At 35.7% G+C, this 18,029-nt stretch overlaps 2 protein-coding genes across 8 annotated transcripts in view; one reads left to right on the top strand and one right to left on the bottom strand.

Annotated features, from left to right (window-relative positions):
- LOC132295107 (putative disease resistance RPP13-like protein 1) overlaps positions 1 to 9,503 on the bottom strand; it is a 42,884-nt gene extending 33,381 nt beyond the window's left edge. The window contains exons 1-6 of one of the 7 annotated variants that reach the window (XM_059793199.1): positions 4,148 to 9,503; positions 3,891 to 4,064; positions 3,614 to 3,705; positions 3,186 to 3,284; positions 2,727 to 2,923; positions 1,683 to 1,712 (exon numbers count right to left, since the gene is read on the bottom strand). In XM_059793199.1, coding sequence (XP_059649182.1) covers positions 4,945 to 8,766 — 3,822 coding nt within the window. In that variant the 5' untranslated portion in view covers positions 8,767 to 9,503 and the 3' untranslated portion in view covers positions 1,683 to 1,712; positions 2,727 to 2,923; positions 3,186 to 3,284; ... (1 more) ...; positions 3,891 to 4,064; positions 4,148 to 4,944. Of the gene's footprint in view, positions 1 to 1,682; positions 1,713 to 2,726; positions 2,924 to 3,185; positions 3,285 to 3,359; positions 3,706 to 3,890; positions 4,065 to 4,147 lie in introns of those variants that run through there. The other 6 variants (XM_059793202.1, XM_059793205.1, XM_059793203.1 and 3 more) reach the window with 6 other exon arrangements.
- Positions 9,504 to 15,204: 5,701 nt separating this feature from the next.
- On the top strand, positions 15,205 to 16,850 carry LOC132296300 (uncharacterized). The gene is made up of 2 exons (XM_059794511.1): positions 15,205 to 15,697; positions 16,213 to 16,850. Exons 1-2 carry the CDS (start codon positions 15,205 to 15,207, stop codon positions 16,848 to 16,850), a joined length of 1,131 nt encoding a protein of 376 aa, XP_059650494.1.
- Positions 16,851 to 18,029: the final 1,179 nt, after the last annotated feature.

Below are 18,029 nucleotides of genomic sequence, written 5' to 3'. Positions count from 1 at the left end.
AGGTCATGTTTGCCGATCAATGGACTTTTGGGCATGATACAGTCTTGCTGATTGAACCGAATGTAAAATCGGCAAAGGTTATTCTACGACATATCTCGACTCCTGCCGATTATAGTGAGGCCATGCTTGCCGATCAATGGAATTTTGGGCATGATCCAATCCTGCCGATTGAGTTGGAAGAAAAATCAGCTAAGAAAAAATCAGCTAAAAGGCAATCGGCTAAGATGAAATCGGCTGAAAGGAATTCAGCTAAGAAAACTCCTAGTTGGGATAATGTCATTTATCTAGTAGAGATAGGAGGCAGATCGGCTGGAATGACGTTTCACAATAATTTAATTCTTGACGATCATGATCATGATTTGCTAAAGGAGTTAGAAAATGCATGGGGGGCAAGTCCTTCATTGGTTTATGGGCTGGCGATATCGGCAAACTTTCTAAGAATCTAAAAAGAAACCTAAATCGGCAGATTTGGCTAATATGAAATAAAGATCATCTTAGGGGTGATTTAGAAGAAATAAAGCTTTGGAACTCGTTGATTTGCAATCTTATTCTAAGTGATTAGCTCAGCCATTAATTTCCTTCCAATGTACTTTAAATTTCAAATATCTTATCGGCTTGGGCGGCCGACAGCCAATAAGACATTTAAAATGGGGGGGCATTGTTGACACCCATTTTGGTAAATTACATGGTAGTGAGGTGGCATGATGATGTGGCAGATATATACGTATTTTGGGTTATGAAGGGATAATTGGAATTGTTAAAAGAGATAATTAAGGATTTATTTTAAGAGTTTTGGATCAAGTGGAATTGTTATTATCCTTAATTATCCTTATTTTATGGGAGATAAAGGAGGATATATATCATCATATTGTTTCAACTACGGTGAATTTGCACGGAAGTGATATCAAGAAGGACTTTATCAGAATATGTAATATCTTCAAAAGAGTTGGCACCTTGGGTATGATATGTCTTATCTAATAGAGTTTGTTTAGGTATTAATTTCTATCTTTTTATGTAGTTATTCATTTTAGGACTCTTTATGACTTCTATAAATAATTGTAGAAGTATTCATTGTAAGGGGTCCAGCACTCTCAGAATCTTTATTTTATTTGTTTGCTTTCTCAAGATCTTTCCCATAATAGCATCTCGCTATTTCTTCTCTATCCCTATTTCTCTTATTCACGTTCTATCTCTCTCCCTCTACATCTCTCTCTATCTCTTTCTTTCGATATCTATTTCTTCCCCCTTTCTATTCTCTTAAACTATTACTATAAATTATTCATTGCAAAGTCCTTTTAACTAAGGCAAGTAAAACTCATTAAGGAGTTTATTTGTTCTCTTTCTCCTGTAATTGCCTGAAGTCAACCATCCCGAAGAGATTGCAAGTTGACAACTCACAATCGAACCATATATTTGGTTCTGGCACGCCCGCAACATCTCAATTTAAGATCAGCTCTAGCCAGCTGATTTTAGGGTCAACACTTGCACAAAAAAAAAAAAAGTATGCCGATTATCCCATAAAGCCATTGAATTGCCCTCGGTTGTTCTAACCATTTCAAGGCGAGATTGGAGATAACCTAACTAACATCATGCACTGTAAATTTCCTTTCCATAAGTAATGGACTTAAGAGAGAAAATTGAAGAAAATTGAGAATAGCCATAACAAAATCATTTCAAATTACCTGTATTCTCAACTTCACTTCAGCAACCAACTGAAAAGTTCAAATTACCTCAAAATTAATTAAACATATCAAACATTTAGAATTTGAAATAAAAGACGATCTAATACATATTAATGAAAGAAAAGCAGTTCAAACACATTTAACAGTTAGTTAGAATTTGAAACAAAAAAAAAAAAAAAAAAAAATGAAATCTCAAAACACATTGAAGGATCGATCAAGAGAGAATGCAAGACAACCAAAATAAAAGCTAAATCGTACTAAATTTGAACGTTCAAAGAAGAATCGTACTAAACCAGAATTAAATCTAAGCATGAATACAGACATATAGAGACATACACTATACCAGATAAGCTGAGTCTTTCCAGTGATAGAGAGATCTCAACGATCAGCTTGAACGATTGGCTTGATTTTCAGTTGATTTGAGCAGAGAGTAAGAAAATCAGCTCAGTGATAAGCTTTGAACAATCGGCTTGACTTTCAGTTGATTTGAGCAGAGAGAGAAAATCAGCTCAAACACATTTAACATTTAGAATTTGAAACAAAAATGAAATCTAAAACACATTGATTGATCGATTAAGAGTGAGAATGTATGACAACAGAATAAAAGCTGAATTGTACTAAAGTTGAACGATCAAAGCTGAATTCATACTAAAGTTGAATGATCAAAGTAGTATAGTACTAAACCAGAATGAAATCTAAGAATATATACATATATATATAGAGAGAGAGACATAAACTACACCATTTGAGATAGAAATCTTGAACAATCAGGGATAGTCTCAAAGAGGAAATGATCAGAGATAGAGCATCGCATTCGAGATGAAATCTTGAGAAATCTGAAGTTGTTGAGAAAGAAAAAAGATGAAATCTGGAGAGAGGGAAAGAGAGAATATGAAGTGATAGAGAGAGAGCAATTCACGACGAAAAATAGTCTAAAATTGGCACGGAACAAGAGGCATCTGGAGAGTTCCCATCATAAGAACAAAAAACAAATTAATTATAAGACGAATTGCAATAAACTTGTAAACCATATATAAACTTTACATGAAATTCTCATGGTCGCTGATGTTGAAACGATAAGAGATGAGACATAGGATGCCACCCTTATTTAAGATACAGAGGATAAATCATCTCCAAGCCGTTCAGGAGGCCAAGGCTCTGTGGTTTTGTTGCAGAAGGCCTTGAGTTTGTGATAATCTATCCGTTTTCCGACATTATTATTATCCACTCATATGTATGTCCTATACAGAAGTGTTTAGAGACGCCATAAATAGATAATTTGTAAAATAAGACCTAAATTTACTTAAACTATTATAATATTGCTTTTTTTCGGAGAGGGTGGAGGTTATCAATAAGAATTGAACTCACACTCCCACACCATCCTGCAAATGTCTTTGTCCCTATGTCACAATGGCTTGGACACTTGACACCGGTATATTAACCAAAAAAGATTCTAATAAAAGTCTTCATAAGTTTTGAAAAGCTGCAAGACAGCTTCCATACCTCATCATAGAATTAATTGCGCAACTTCACATCATGCCTGCGTTCATGTGAGCTCAAAACATATACGAATTATCTCTTTTGTCCTTCCCAGCATGCATACTGCCATTACAAAAAACCAAAAATGGAGGAATATGCGGAAGCAATAAATCCAAAGAGAAAGGAACCTGCAATACATAGCTTAGGGAGTATATTATATAAAATATTTAAATTTACAAACATTTGGTAAATTGTCATCAAATAAATGATAGTAATTAATTAAAAATAGCTATTAATAAGTCTCAACTAAACACGTGCCTGAGTGACTTATCTATGTGAAATTGAGGGGAGATTCATTCTGGCTATCAGATTCACAAGGACAATGAAGTATAGTTCAAAAAAAAAAATGTAGAAATGACCAATTATATTCTGGAACTGATATGTTATCTTACTAAAAATATGACTTAACAATTATCAGTACTTCTGGAATCCACTGATTTGTGATTCTGCAACAGTTTTTCCAATATCAGAATCCAGATGTCCTCTGCAAAATCATCGACAGGGTCAGAAGTCAAGAATTTCTAATATAATAGTACCTAAAATACTGAGACAATAATAATACTGCCCTTCGCTTGTGGAAAGGCAGGGAATTTTTTTATCAATTGAAAGAATTCATTGACAAAAATTAAAAATAAAATAAAAATTTTAAAAAACAGAAAAGGGTATTACCCAGTTCTGGTCGTGCCAATGAAGGGTCCTTGGGAGAGAGGAGCTGAGGTAGACGTAACCTTTTGTATTTTCCGGATTGACTGCTGTGAAGCATGAACTCGAATCAGAAGAACACTGATCCTCAAGCGTTTTACTCTGAACCAGGCAGCGCCCCAAAGAAATTCATCGATCTTGCTATTAAATGAAGACAAAGAAATAGCTCCCATGAATGTCAGAATTATAGAAATTACTCAAACAAAATGTTTGTGATCAACTACCTGTGTTGAAAATAGGACTCATCAGAGATTAATGTTGCCCCTCTGCCACCAATGTTTGTTGTACACGCCACAATATTCAAGAATGTCGAATGTTTAGCAGTTCTTTGGAAAATCCAATGGAATTTCAGAATCATAAAGGAAAGACAAAGAATGCTACAGATTCTAGCTACATTTCCCTCTCGGTATTCAGATCTTTGTCTAAAACCCCTCCCTCTCCCGATTCTTTGTTCCGTGGACAAAATTGGTTGGATACTGCTACGCTTGCCTATGCAAAAAGTATACCGATTATCCCATAAAGCCATTTAATTGCCCTCGTTTGTCCTTATTTTTCTTCTTTGTTTGTAATGGAAACTTGGGGGACAGAGGTAAAGTATACTTTGCTGCAAAAGAAGAGTATATTGGTTGGCAACAATTTTTGAAACTAAATAAGACCTATTAAACATCATATACTTGGAGAATTAACATTAATTAAGACTGTATCTTCCCAATGAGGACGCACATACGTGATGAAGAATGAGATTTCCCTGCAATAATTTTGAGATTTGAAAAAAGTGAGGATTCATTTGGGGCATGATCACAAAATTGATTTGGTCATAAATCTTGCTAGTGGTCCAAGAAACCCAAATAACACTGGTGTTGAATATGAGAGGAAAAATAGCAGAAAATAATTACTGGATAGAAGAAACATAACAATTTTTGGTTATGTTGTATAGAGTGTAAAACAAGTACCTGAATTGAATTCGGGGCTTTTTCAGCAGGAATAAAAACCTAAAGGATCCATTTTAAGTGAGTTTTACTCAAAAGTTTATGATGTCTTCACCATCTAGTATTATGCGGCGGATTTGAGCAATCTCAGACCAATCTTTCCCTTTGTAACATTCTTTCAGCAATGGACAGTTGTATATACTCAGGAAAGATAGGGAGTTGGGCAGCCCCTCTTCTGGCAAGGACAGTAGCTTAGGGCAGTTCAATATGTGTAGACGTGTAAGAGAGGTGAGGCGTTGAAGGCCCTTGGGGTTCAGTGACTTCAGATTTGGAAGGTATTCAATCATAAGAGAGGTAAGAGGGGTGGACAACAGCCACTCCTCCGGAAATGACTCCAACACTTGTTCTTCATATTCACCGCTAATCGAGAATTCTTCCAGAGAGGGGAGCATATGCAAACCCCACTCCATGCGGCGTCTCATGAGTTCCTGACAATTATGGATCTCAACTTGACGTATGCTGGCAGGCAAGCCTCCGTCTGAAAAGGACTCAACTTTTGGACAGTCCCTTATCTTCAATGATTGAAGAGATGGGAGATGGATGACCATTTGTTGCGGCAGCAACTTCAGTTTCTCGCAATTTACAACTATAAGGGACTTCAGATTGGGAGCTGGCAATCCTCCATCGGGGAAGGATACCATTTCAGGGCAGATGCAGATCTCAATCTCTACCAGATATTGAAGCACGTCTGGAATCAAAAGGGTCTCAAAATTTTTACACCTCCAGATATGGAGAGAACAAAGTTTGGGGAAGCAACGCAATGACGGAGATTTGATAGAATCACAGCTGTTCCGTATGAACAATTGTTCAACGGATGCGGAGCAGGGTTCCATTTCCTCTTCAGACATTATGGGAAACTCCAATTTCTCGCAATCAGAGATGTAAATCTTTTTCGATGTGTCAGGTAAACCACTAATGGGAAAAGACAGCAGAGAGGAACAATCAGAGATGGATAAATCCTCAAGGCAAATGTTGAAGCGCATCATTCCCTCTGGTAGGGACTGCAGAGTGTCACATCCTCGAATGTCCAGAGTCTTAAGCATAGGAGGCAATGCAAAGTCCGAAAAAGACACAAGGCTTGAGCATTCTTCTATCTGCAGTATTTCAAGATTTATTAGTCTCCACAACTCCGGCGGCAATTGCTTCAGGTTTGGCATGTTTAAAATTATCAATTTCTGCAGAGAATGTAGTTGTTTCAACTCCGACGGCAATTGTATCAAGTTTGACATGTTTGAAATCTCCAATTCCTGAAGAGAACACAGGTTTTGCAACTCTGGCGGCAATTGCGTCAAGTTTGGCATATTTGAAATTATCAATTGCTGTAGAGAAGGAAGGTGCTGTAGCTGCAGCCCAACTTGATTAGATTCTAGCTGTTGGCATTCAGAAATTCTGAGGGTCCTTAAACATGGAAAGTGGTTGCTTAATTCCCCGGTCAGATTGGGGCAACAGAATAGAGAAAGATCTAGAAGGCAAGAAAACTCTCCCGCCCCTAATGCATGCCATTCCTCCCACGCTGCCATTTTTTCGAAGTGTAATGTCTCCAAAGCTTCAAATGGTTTGAGCACAGAGGCATCCCCATAGAACTCCCCACCCACCTTCCTGACTTCTTTCATCCCAAAAATGTAAACGTGTTTTAGAGACGACAGCTGCCCAAGTGACGGCAAGGAGTCACAGTATTCACAATTAGAAAGATTTATACGAACGATATTAGAGAATGAAAGATCTCCTAACCAATCTGGAAATCTTCTTCCTCCAAAACCTTTGACTGTGACATATTTCAAGTTTGTATGAGGCTTTAGATTGTCAAGTACATCTCTTTCATTTTGTGAATCATGAGTATTGCCACTCCATTCCAATTCTAACTCTTCTAGGTGATTCTTATCCTTGAAATTGGCCTCCAGTGCATCCCTACCATTTACCACATTTTGCAGGTTTAAAATGGAGAGTTTCCCATGAAGATGATGAAGTGTCCCCAACTCACTGATCCTTGACCCACTATCCTTGCCAACTACAAAATGTGTTAAATGTTGGAGACCTACCAGTCTGCTCATCTGCATTGGCATTTTTATTAGCTTACTTCCAGTGATATCAAGATGGCGCAAGTTTATTAGTTTCCCCATATCTAGAGGCAACTTTGTTAGCCTAGTATTACAAACATTCAAATAGTACAAGTTAATTAGCTTCCCCATAGTTACAGGCAACTTTGTTAGCTTTGTACAACAAACATTCAGCTGGCGCAAGTTAACTAGCTTCCCAATATCCCTTGGCAACTCAATGAGATCTTGACACTGGGACAAATTCAATGTTTGTAGATTGCACAAGGTTGAAACGGAATGAGGTAACAATATGAGTCTTGTTCTAGAGAGATCCAAATGGCGTAAATGTATCAAATTGTCAATTGTTTGAGGCAATTCAGAAATCTGATAACCACTTAAAGATAACACCCTTAAGCATCTCAGGGTTGGCAGCAAATAATGCAACATCTTATTGCTTAAGAAATTAGTTGGAATTTGAGAAAACGATATGAAAGTTCGTAAATTCTTAGCCTTATTAGCAAAACTAAATTTCTCAAATGCATCGTATCGGGCCCGAACATACGAGCAATGACGGACTTTTTCAGAGAAATCACCTGGCTTGTCATGATCATCCTGTTTCCTAAAACAAAACTCTCCAGACACAAATTCAGCTAAATCATGGACTAGGTCATGCATTACAAAGGAGGAATGGGTGCCACTTAATCGCTGAAAAAAGGACCTTGATAAGAGTTCAGAGAAGTAGTTGCTACCTTCATCTTCCATTGATTTATTGCCTTTAGGTTGTCGCACAAAACCTTCTGCTATCCATAATTGGACTAACTTTTCCTTCTCAAATTTATGATTTTTAAGAAAAATCGAACAATATGCAAAACATCGCTTTAAATGCAAAGGGAGATAATGATAACTCAATCTTAGAGATGGAAGAATGTTGTTCTGCGGATGCCACATCTCACTTTCTAAAATATTTTTCCACTCCTCAATATCTCTTTCAGATCGCAAGAGACCTGCACGTGATTTCACTACTAAAGGCAAGCCTTTACACTTGCTCACAATTTCTTTACCAATCATCTCCAAGTCTTGATGTGCAGAAAAATCTTCATTGTGAAATGCATGCTTTACAAATATTGACCAGCTATCCTCGAATGACAATTGGTCCAAGTGATGACTAGGAACAGTGCACATGACTTTTGCAACATTTTCAGTACGTGTTGTTGCGATAATCCTACTTTTAGGTGCCCCTAGTCTAAAAGGTTTTTTTAACAGGTCCCAGTCATCATAATTCTCATTCCAGATATCATCTAAAACAAGCAAAAATTTCTTCTCGGTTAAACTATCTTTCAACTTGATTTGAAGTAAATTTAGGTCGTTGGTGTCATGGGTTGAAGCGGTAACAGCCTCAACAATTTTCTTTGTAATCATAGAAACATCAAATTCATCAGAAACAAAAACCCATACTTTCATATCAAAATTCTGATGCACTCTATCATCATTGTATACAAGTTGAGCAAGGGTTGTCTTGCCCACTCCACCCATTCCCACAATAGGAATTACAGGGATCTCATGAATGCTAGTGACTTCATCAGACAACAACAAATCAATAATCTTCTCTTTGTCGTCATCCCTACCATAGACACCATTTTCATCAACTAGAGAAGTTGTTTGTTGTCTTTGAGATTGTTTCCTTCCAACATCACCTTTCAAACCAAGTATATCTTTTTGTTTGACAAAATAATCCAAGGAAACAATGATCTCCTCTATCCTATACTCTATCGTGGACTCTATCCCTTCATTAAATGGAGATGTAAAAGTGGAGACCATGTCTCGTACCTGATTCCTGCTGCTCTGGGACGGCTCAGCTGCCTTCAACTTGATTTGCAAGGCGTTCGTTGCGAACTCATCCAGTAAGTCATCAGCATGGTAGACTGCATCTTTAAGCGCATCAAGCCATTCCTCCACTGCTCGGCTAGTGAACTACTTGTCCTCTGCATCACTGACCACTGCTTCAAGGGCTCCCAAGGTTGCCTTCAGCTTCTTCAGGAGTCTATCACCATCTTTTCGTCGTGAAAACAAGTTCATGAAGTCGCGAGACGCCATACGATCAAACAGCACTTGAAGGGAAGCTGAGAGCAAGGCGTCAGCCATATTTTATATCCAGTTGGAAGAGAAGGTGAGAAGGAGATAATAATGCAAAGAGAGAACAGCTGTGAAGAGCCACTTCAATTTTAGAACCACAAATATAGTAATAAATAGAGCCCCACACAGTAAGTGCTACTTTGAATTGTTGGCCTCCTAAGCATCCAAGAAATTTCATTTTGGTAGGTATTTCTAGCTAATGGAACCCACACCAATAATGGAATTTTACCATCTTCTATGCATCCTCCCAAAAACTCTTTTGACGCCCTTCCTGAATTTCTCTGTACTTTCAACTCTCCTTCTTTCTCTTTTTACAGCAAAATGGCTCTGAGCAAACCCAAGTTGCTGAATCGTCGGTGACCCTTTTCAAGTACTCGAAATGGGTAATCTTGAAAACTGTATTGGGTCGCACCGATAGAGGGTCGGATTGGTAGGTGAGAGAATTTTGGTTGTAGGATGGGTTAATTAACTCCTCAAGGGAAGGAGATGAGGACAAAAACCTGTCCAGACCAAAAGATGTGAGGCTGTCAGCTGTCTGGAAATCTCGAATACCCACAACACCCACCATTGCTTTCTTGCAAATTACAGTAATTATTACTACGTATTATTTTTATTATTATTAGTTTAAGTTAATTTAATATATATATATATTTTAATAAGAAACACACGAGCATACCTACTTAAACAAATATTTTACCCGCAACATTTGAATCCATCTCTCTCAGTGTCTTCGAGGATGGGGTGGTTATACATTTGGGCTAGATGCCCTTTGTTAAATTATTGATTTAGGAAATACAGACACTGGCATGAATAAGATACGACATGGATTGAAACAATAATATGTAAAATCTAAAAAAGAAAAAAAAAGGTAATAATATAATAAAATAATCATATTATATATATTATTGTTATTTTAATTTTTGTTTTACCCACAACCCATTTAAATTAGGCTAACTAGATTTTTTATATTACTTTTCAAAACATAAAAAGATTCATGTCCAAATTTAATAAAGGGTAAATTGCACTTACACCAAGTTTGGGTTAAAGACAAGGCCCTTAAAAATGTGTGAAAGGCTAAATTGCCCTTTAATATTTTATTACTTTTAATGGTAATTTAAATATAAAAAATCTAAAAAGACCATTTTGCCTTTTAATCAATACCAACCAAATATTGTGTATCCCCCTTCTCTCATCTCTCTCTAACCTTTTTTTGTCTACCCTTACCACTACCAAAGAGCGAATCCAGAAATTGTGAATAGGGTGAGTTAATAATAATAATAATATATATATTTTTTGAATTGGGCTAAAATTAGGTATAGTAAAAAAATTTATTAAATGTTTTTTTTTTTTTTTTTTGGTGGATTTGAGTTCACCTAAGCCCACCCCTGGATCCGCCAATGACTATGATTGTGTGAATTGAGTTAATAACTGGGGAATAGGGTGGTACTTTGTGAAATTTTTTACGACAATACTATTTGGAAATCACAATTTCTATTTGAGAATGGTGCTCTAATATATACTATTATGATTCTTGATGTCGGTGTGCAGAAGTTATAGTGCCAGGGCATACTAATGCTCTTGCATTAATGGAAGAAAATGTCATTTGATTCAGATTTTTGGTATTCCTACACATGTGAATGGAAGAAGCACCCGCAATAGTAAAAGTGATAAAACCAGTTGAAATAGCTACTTGATGTAATCGAAGATTTATCTCGAGGTTAAACATCGAGTTGAGCAAGCATACCTTTACTCAGGGACGGAGGCAGTTAAGGACCCGGGGGAGGCACGTGTCCTCCTGAATTTTCTCCCTCTTTTATATTCTATATATATTTTAGGGTAAAGTGCAAAAAAAAACCCCTTGAAGTATTGACTATTTGCAATTAACCCCCTTAAACTACAATTTGCCCCCTTAAATTATTAAATTTTTGTAATTAACCCCTGATGTGGCATTGCCGGCCAATTGACTATAGTGAAATACAATTTTACCCCTATATAAAACTATGTCATTTCACTAAAAATTTCAACAAGCACAACTTCTTTAACACAGCGCCACAATCAAATATCCAGTCAAAGCGCTGACTGCTTGGGTCAAATGTGCGAACCAACAAGCGAGATGAAGGATCGGGGAGATCTTTAGGCAATCGTAGATTGGTTTTTGGTAAGCCTCGGATTGCTTCTATGCATTGGTTGTAATCCACTAAAAATTTGACAACGTGTCATCATGCCGCGAATAGCCCCATCGCGGCTGAGTTCACTCCACCGTCCTCTTCACCGTCGGCCACCATCATCCAAAGCCAAGCTCGCAGCCGTTCAGTCCCGCCAGCCGACATTAAACCTAATCACGGCCGAGCTTCTTCATAACAGCCCATCACCAGAATCACAACTTCTTTAGTTGCTGATTCGCTGCTGTCCTGAACCAGCCATCTCCACCGGCCGAGCACACCGTCTTCGGTGTTTCGAGCACCGCCGCAAGCTCACCGCCGAGCTTCGCCTCATCTGTCGACCTCCCCGTTCTGAGCTCGCTGTCTCCTCCATCACAACCGAGCTAGCCGCCGCAAGTTCACCATCACAGCCTGCTGCTCACCGCCCCAAGCTTTGCTCCGCCATCCATCTCCATAACAGCCAAGGAATTCTAGGGCACAATGATTCAGAAATTGTCGTTTTATGTTTTCATGTGTCCATGGAGTGATTTTTTTTTTTGGATTTTCTCAATTTAGGGTTCTAAAAAATTAAGAATTTTCAGGTGTATATAAGAGCTTATAAATTTTTTCGTCTTTAAGAATTTTCTCAAATCGGAAACTGTTCAGTCAAGGATGCATTGACCCAACTTCTGTTTTTTTATTTTTATTTTTATTTTTATTTTTAAATTTATTATTATTATTATTATTATTTTTGGGAAAAATTAAAGATCATGAAGTAGCAACAGTAGATTCATTTGGGGTCATGTTTAACAGTCCTTTTGGTTTGGGTTGAAGATGACGATGGGGATATGTGTGTGTATCTATATATATATATATATATATATATATATATATATATATGTATGTATGTATGTATGTATTCATAATGGATATAATATATACGTATATACAGGTTGGATATAATATATACGTATATATAAAGAGAAGCATAAAAGGGGCATTGTGGTCTTTTAGCTTCATAAAGGGTTGTATGGTCATTTAAAGAAATTTGGGTTGTCACGTGACCTGTCGTACTTCTTCACGGTCAAATTCAACTGCTGATCACCGGACTAGGTTAATTGCAACAAAATGGTTAGTTCAGGGGGTTATATGCCAAATTATTAGATCAGGGGGGTTTTATGCTAAATGGCCAATAGTTCAAGGGGTTTTTTTTTGCACTTTAACCTATGTTTTATAATAATATAGATGTGTTTTTTATTTTTATTTTTATTTTTATTTTTATATATATATATAGAAGTCCCCTAGCAACAGTTGATTCATTTGGGGTCATGTTTAACAGTTCTTTCAGTTTGGGTTGAAGATGACGATGGGGGTGGTGGTTGATGACGGTGTGTGTGTGTATATATATATATATGTATTCATAATGGATATAAAATATACGTATATACAGGTTGGATATAATATAGATAGAAGCATAAAAGGGGCATTGTGGTCTTTTAGGTTCATAAAGGGTTGTATGGTCATTTAAAGAAATTTGGGTTGTCACGTGACCTGTCGTACTTCTTCACGGTCAAATTCAACTGCTGATCACCGGACTAGGTTAATTGCGACAAAATGGTTAGTTCAGGGGGTTATATGCCAAATTATTATATCAGGGGGGTTTTATGCTAAATGGCCAATAGTTCAAGGGGTTTTTTTGAACTTTAACCTAGTTTTATAATAATATAGATCACCCCCCATCCCCCCCCCCCCCCCCCCCGGCGGGCGGGGATTTTCTCATTCTTCATAAAATTCTATATATATTTAATATTTTTTTCTCTTAAATTTTTTCCTTAATACTTGTATTCTATATCTATAAATTAATTTAATTCCAAAAATATCACTATCTCTTTCCATATATATATATATTATTATTTTAATTTCTGTTTTATCCATAACCCATTTAAAATTAAATTAGGATTTTTTATATTACTTTTCAAAACATAAAAAGATTCATGCCCAAAGTTAATGAAAGGGTAAATTGCAATAATACCATCAGGTTTGGATTAAAGACAATCATTTACAACTTGGACAATTTTTTAACAATCACCCATGTCAAAAATGAGATCCATACAAGCCCTTAAAAATGTGTGAAAAGTCTAAATTGCCCTTTAATAATTTATTACTTTTAATGGTAAAATAGCAAAAATCTAAAAAGACCCTTTTGCCCTTTAATCAATAACAACCAAATATTGTGAACCCCCCTCCTCCTCTCATCTCTCTCTAACCTTCCTATGTCTACCCTTACCACCACCAAAGGGTGAATTCAAGAATTGTCAATGGGGTGGGTTAAAATTAGGTAGAGTAATTTTATTTATTTATTTATTTATTTATTTATTTTGGGTTATTAGGAAATCTCAATTTCTATTTGAGAATTGTGCTTTTAATAATACTACATATTATGATTCTTTGTAGGCCGGTGTGCAAAATTTATAGTGCGGGGAGAAACTAAAGTTCTTGCATTGGTGGAAGAAAATGTCATCTGATTCAGATTGCTCGTATTCCTACACATTTGAATGGAAGAAGCACCGGCGGATAGTAAAAGTGATAAAACCACAGTGTATGTTGAAATAGCTACTTGATGTAATCGATGATTTGTCTCGAGGTTGAAGATCGAGTTGAGCAAGCATACCTTTACTGCAAGGGTAGTGGAGAGGTTGGAATGTTGGATACCATGGAAGTTGGAAGTTGATATTTTGCTTGTTTTAGTAGTTTTAGGATTATTTATGATTTTGGTAAAGACTACCTAATGCTTGGCTGAGTAGGCCACAAGATACAGTATCCTGAAAGTATATTGAGAACTTAACCAAGAAAATACTACTACTAATATCTTTCTCATGCTTTGCCATTAAAAACCTATTTCTAGAATTATTATAATTTAGGCCATTAAATAAACAAACTATAACTTTGTTTGCTTTCATAAATATTGGTTATCTCATTTTTGATGAGTGAGAGGTTAATTTATTGCTTGCATAATATAATTCTATTAGAACTTTAATTGATCCATTCTATACATTTTACTAATACCCAAACATATTTTGCATGTAAAGCTCCTCAAGTTGGTTTTATCTATGATTTGCGTGTAAACTCATAATATTTGTTTAGAGTGGCAATTTATTTATTTATTTATTTTTTATTTTACAATTAATCAATTGTGTCTTGATCTGAATTGAAACAATTGGCTTAAGTGTTCAACAATCTCACTTGATCAATTGTCCCATATTTCATGCATTAAAAAAATAAAATTGTTTATTAAATTCTGTGCTCAAAAAAAAAAAGTAATTGAAAAATAATAAAGAATAGAACACATTAAATAAGGCTTCACATTGTCTCTCGTTACAGAACAATACATAAAGGCAGTGAAATCAAAAGGAACCAAATTAAAGCACTTCAAACGTATGAACCCCAGTGCATGCTAAGAATACATAAGGATGAATTTGAAAAACAGAATAAAAATAAAAATAACATAGAAAAAATGGAAGGTAGACAAAAAAAAAAAAAAAAAATAAATGAAAAAAAAATAAAAACAGAATATAAATAAACACCAAAAGAAAAAAATAATAATAATGTAATATATATTTGCATTCAATATACCAGAATCATTATCATAATCTACCTTCACTAGATGATATTTCTATTACATAATTAAGAATTTTTTGTGGTAATAAAAACTTTACATAAACTAAAAGAGAACTACTTTCCTTTTTTTGGAATAATAAAAACTTTACATATTTAAGAATAAAACTTTACATATTCGAAAAGAGAACTACTTTCCCTGATGGTTTACTCTGCTTTCCTATTCTTACGATTGTGCCGCCATTATATAAATATGGAAATAGATTTGCGCTTTCTCTATATTACAAAGCTTTTTTCACAAACAAAGGAAGAGAATTTTAGAAGAATTAAGTTTTGAAGTTTGAAGCTTGAAAGAGCACACGAGAAGATGCCACCAGTTTGGTTTAAATTGAGGAAATCACTGCAATGCAGATCAAAGCCATCAGATGTTTATGATCCAAAGCCAAAGAGCAATGGCAACGGCAAACAGTTGACAATAGAAGCAAGCAGGTCTGGGCGTCCGAGGACGAGTTCGAATCTCGATGATCTCATCCATGGAAGCAAGAGGCACTTGATGGAAAATCAACCGAATGGTAGTCCAAGGTCTAGTAGGAGTGATTCAACTTGTAAACTTAAGGATACTATTAGGAGTGGGCGCCCTATAGTGCCCCATAAAAGCCCGAATGGCAGCACATCCATCTCTGTGATAAAGGCACCAAACAGCCTTTCCAGGATGGGAGACTCTCCAGTTCAGGATACCCCTACAAGCCCTAAGGCTGTTTTTGGGACAGATTCATCCTCAAGTTTTATTTGTCATGAATGTGGTCAAGAATTTGCAAAGAGGGAAGCTGTTGAAGCACATCATCTCTCCAAACATGCGGGTAAATTCTCTGTACTTATTGTTGTTGAAAGTTGTATATCATTAGTTTTAGTATGTTTCTGCCATTCCTATTATGTACTTAGTGGTGCCTAATTTTTATTTTTTATTTTATATTTTGACCATTATATTAATTTAGAAAAACCATCTTAAATGAAAATTTTATTTCAAATATAGTTCCCAAATATTGAATCATTTAATCTGGAACAAGTTCATTGTCATTTGACATGACAGATAATTATTGTGTCCTTTTTATTCTCCTTATTATAATAATAATTATTATAATTTTTTTTTTGTATAAAAAAAATAGAAGCTTCTAAGTTCTGCTGTTTTTGTGATAATTTTGTGCATCTCCTGTGGCTTTTGTGGTCTTAAATTTAGGATATATAGAGACTGGGGGTCTATTATATATTTCTTGACATATATTCTTTATTGATTTTTATTTTTGGTGTTCTGTTATTCAAATTTCCCTTTTTTTAAAAAAAAAAAAAAAAAATTGGTGCCTTTCTTTTGGTGCAGTCACTGAACTAGTAGAAAAAGATTTATCTACGAAGATTGTAGAGAAAATCTGTCAAAATAACTGGTCAAAATCTGACAACAATTATGGGAACATAGACAAGATTTTGAAGGTCCACAACATGCAAAAGACACTAGCTCAGTTTGAAGAATATAGAGAAATGGTGAAGATGAAGGCAAGCAAACTGCTCAAGAAACATACGCGTTGCCTGGCCAATGGGAATGAGCTATTAAGGTTCTATGGTGCATCTGTTGAATGCTCCTTCGGATCAAATGGCTCGTATGCCCTATGTTCATCACATAAATGTTGCCTGTGTGGGATCTTAAGACACGGGTTCTCCATGGGAAAGGAAGCACTCAATGGTGTGATGGGTGTTTTCACTAGTTCCACATGTGCAGTAGCATTGGAAACTATCAAACAATTTGATGATGATAGTCCATCTATGAGGAAGGTTTTGATAGTATGCAGAGTAATTGCTGGAAGAGTCCATAAACATATGGAGAAGTTTCAAGAATTAGCTGATCAAACAGGGTTCGATTCCGTAGCTGGAAAAGTAGACCTCTCTTCAGATATTGAAGAACTCTATTCACTAAACCCGAGAGCTCTCCTTCCTTGCTTTGTGGTGATTTGCATACCCTGAGAAGGAGTGAGTTGTTGGATTAACTTAAGTAGGTTTTTTTTAGCACTTCTGTGAAGAATTTATTAATTATTCTAAATTTCCAATAATATTTTATGAATTTTCTTTTGGATTTATTTATCTCTAACTGGGGCACCATATATTTTCACTTTTACCATTGTGCAATAACAATTTTCTATTTACCCAATGCTAACAATAATAATAACTGGTTCCTCAATTTTAAAACTTTTAATATGAAGCCTTAATTCCAATTAAAGTTTTTAAATTTTAAGGAGAAAGTGTACATGTATTACTTTTTTATTTTATTGCAGACTATTGGATTTTTCCAAATAAAAGGGGAAAAAAGGTTACATATTAAGGATTTGTATTTCGTCAAGAAAGACATACTCTCATAGACATTTGCAATTGGGCTAAGAACAAGGGCGAATCTAGAAATTGTTAATGGGAGGGGCTAATATTAAACAAGGGGGAATTGGGGATCAAAAGATTAAAGAGTTAGAAAATTTTAGAGGAAATAGGATTAGACTTTAGAGGAAAAGAAGGAGGGAGCTCTCTGATTTGTGCAAATTCATGAATTTTAGAGTTTTATGTGCTTTGGCTTAGCGATTGTTTAGGGTTTGTTTGGCTTAGGCTTATTTGGTTGGATCTTTATTTTAAACTTGTGGCATAGATATTGGGCTTGTTTGGATGGGTTAAAATTAGGGGGCTAATATTACTACTAATTAAAACATTGGGCTAATTATACCTATACCAAAAAGAAAAAAAAAAAAATTCCCCCCCCCCCCCCCCCCCGCCACGAGGCGGCGATCCGCTAAGGATGCATGGGCCCTTGGATCCGCCACTGACTAATATAACAATAACTGGTTCCTCAATTTTAAACTTTTAATATGAAGCCTTAATTCCAATTAAAGTTTTTAAATTTTAAGGAGAAAGTGTACATGTATTACTTTTTTATGTTATTGCAGACTATTGGATTTTTCTAAATAAAAGGGGAAAAAAAGTTAAATATTAAGGATTTGTATTTCGTCAAGAAAGATATATTCTCATAGATATCTGCAACTGGGCTAAGAATAGCTCAAGATCCCCTCAAACATATGGACTAAAATTCTTGGTTCTAATGAGTTTAAAACTTGATGATGACTTAACCTTCTTTACCTAATTATAAGATGTACCACTTAATCT

The sequence above is a fragment of the Cornus florida genome, unplaced genomic scaffold, assembly GCF_030987335.1.
Source record: "Cornus florida cultivar Cherokee Brave unplaced genomic scaffold, ASM3098733v1 CherokeeBrave_3.0.0_Hap2_Chr02, whole genome shotgun sequence".
NCBI classification, from domain to species: domain Eukaryota; kingdom Viridiplantae; phylum Streptophyta; class Magnoliopsida; order Cornales; family Cornaceae; genus Cornus; species Cornus florida.
The sequence above is the reverse complement of the archived record's forward strand: the minus strand, read 5'-3'. Positions and strand labels throughout refer to the sequence as shown.

What these genes read in the sequence shown, in the direction of transcription:
- LOC132296300 (XM_059794511.1), top strand. Translation starts at nt 15,205, where the DNA reads ATGCCACCAGTTTGGTTTAAATTGAGGAAATCACTGCAATGCAGATCA. An exon ending in TCATCTCTCCAAACATGCGG is followed by an intron (nt 15,698 to 16,212) that starts GTAAATTCTCTG and finishes CTTTTGGTGCAG; the next exon opens with TCACTGAACTAGTAGAAAAA.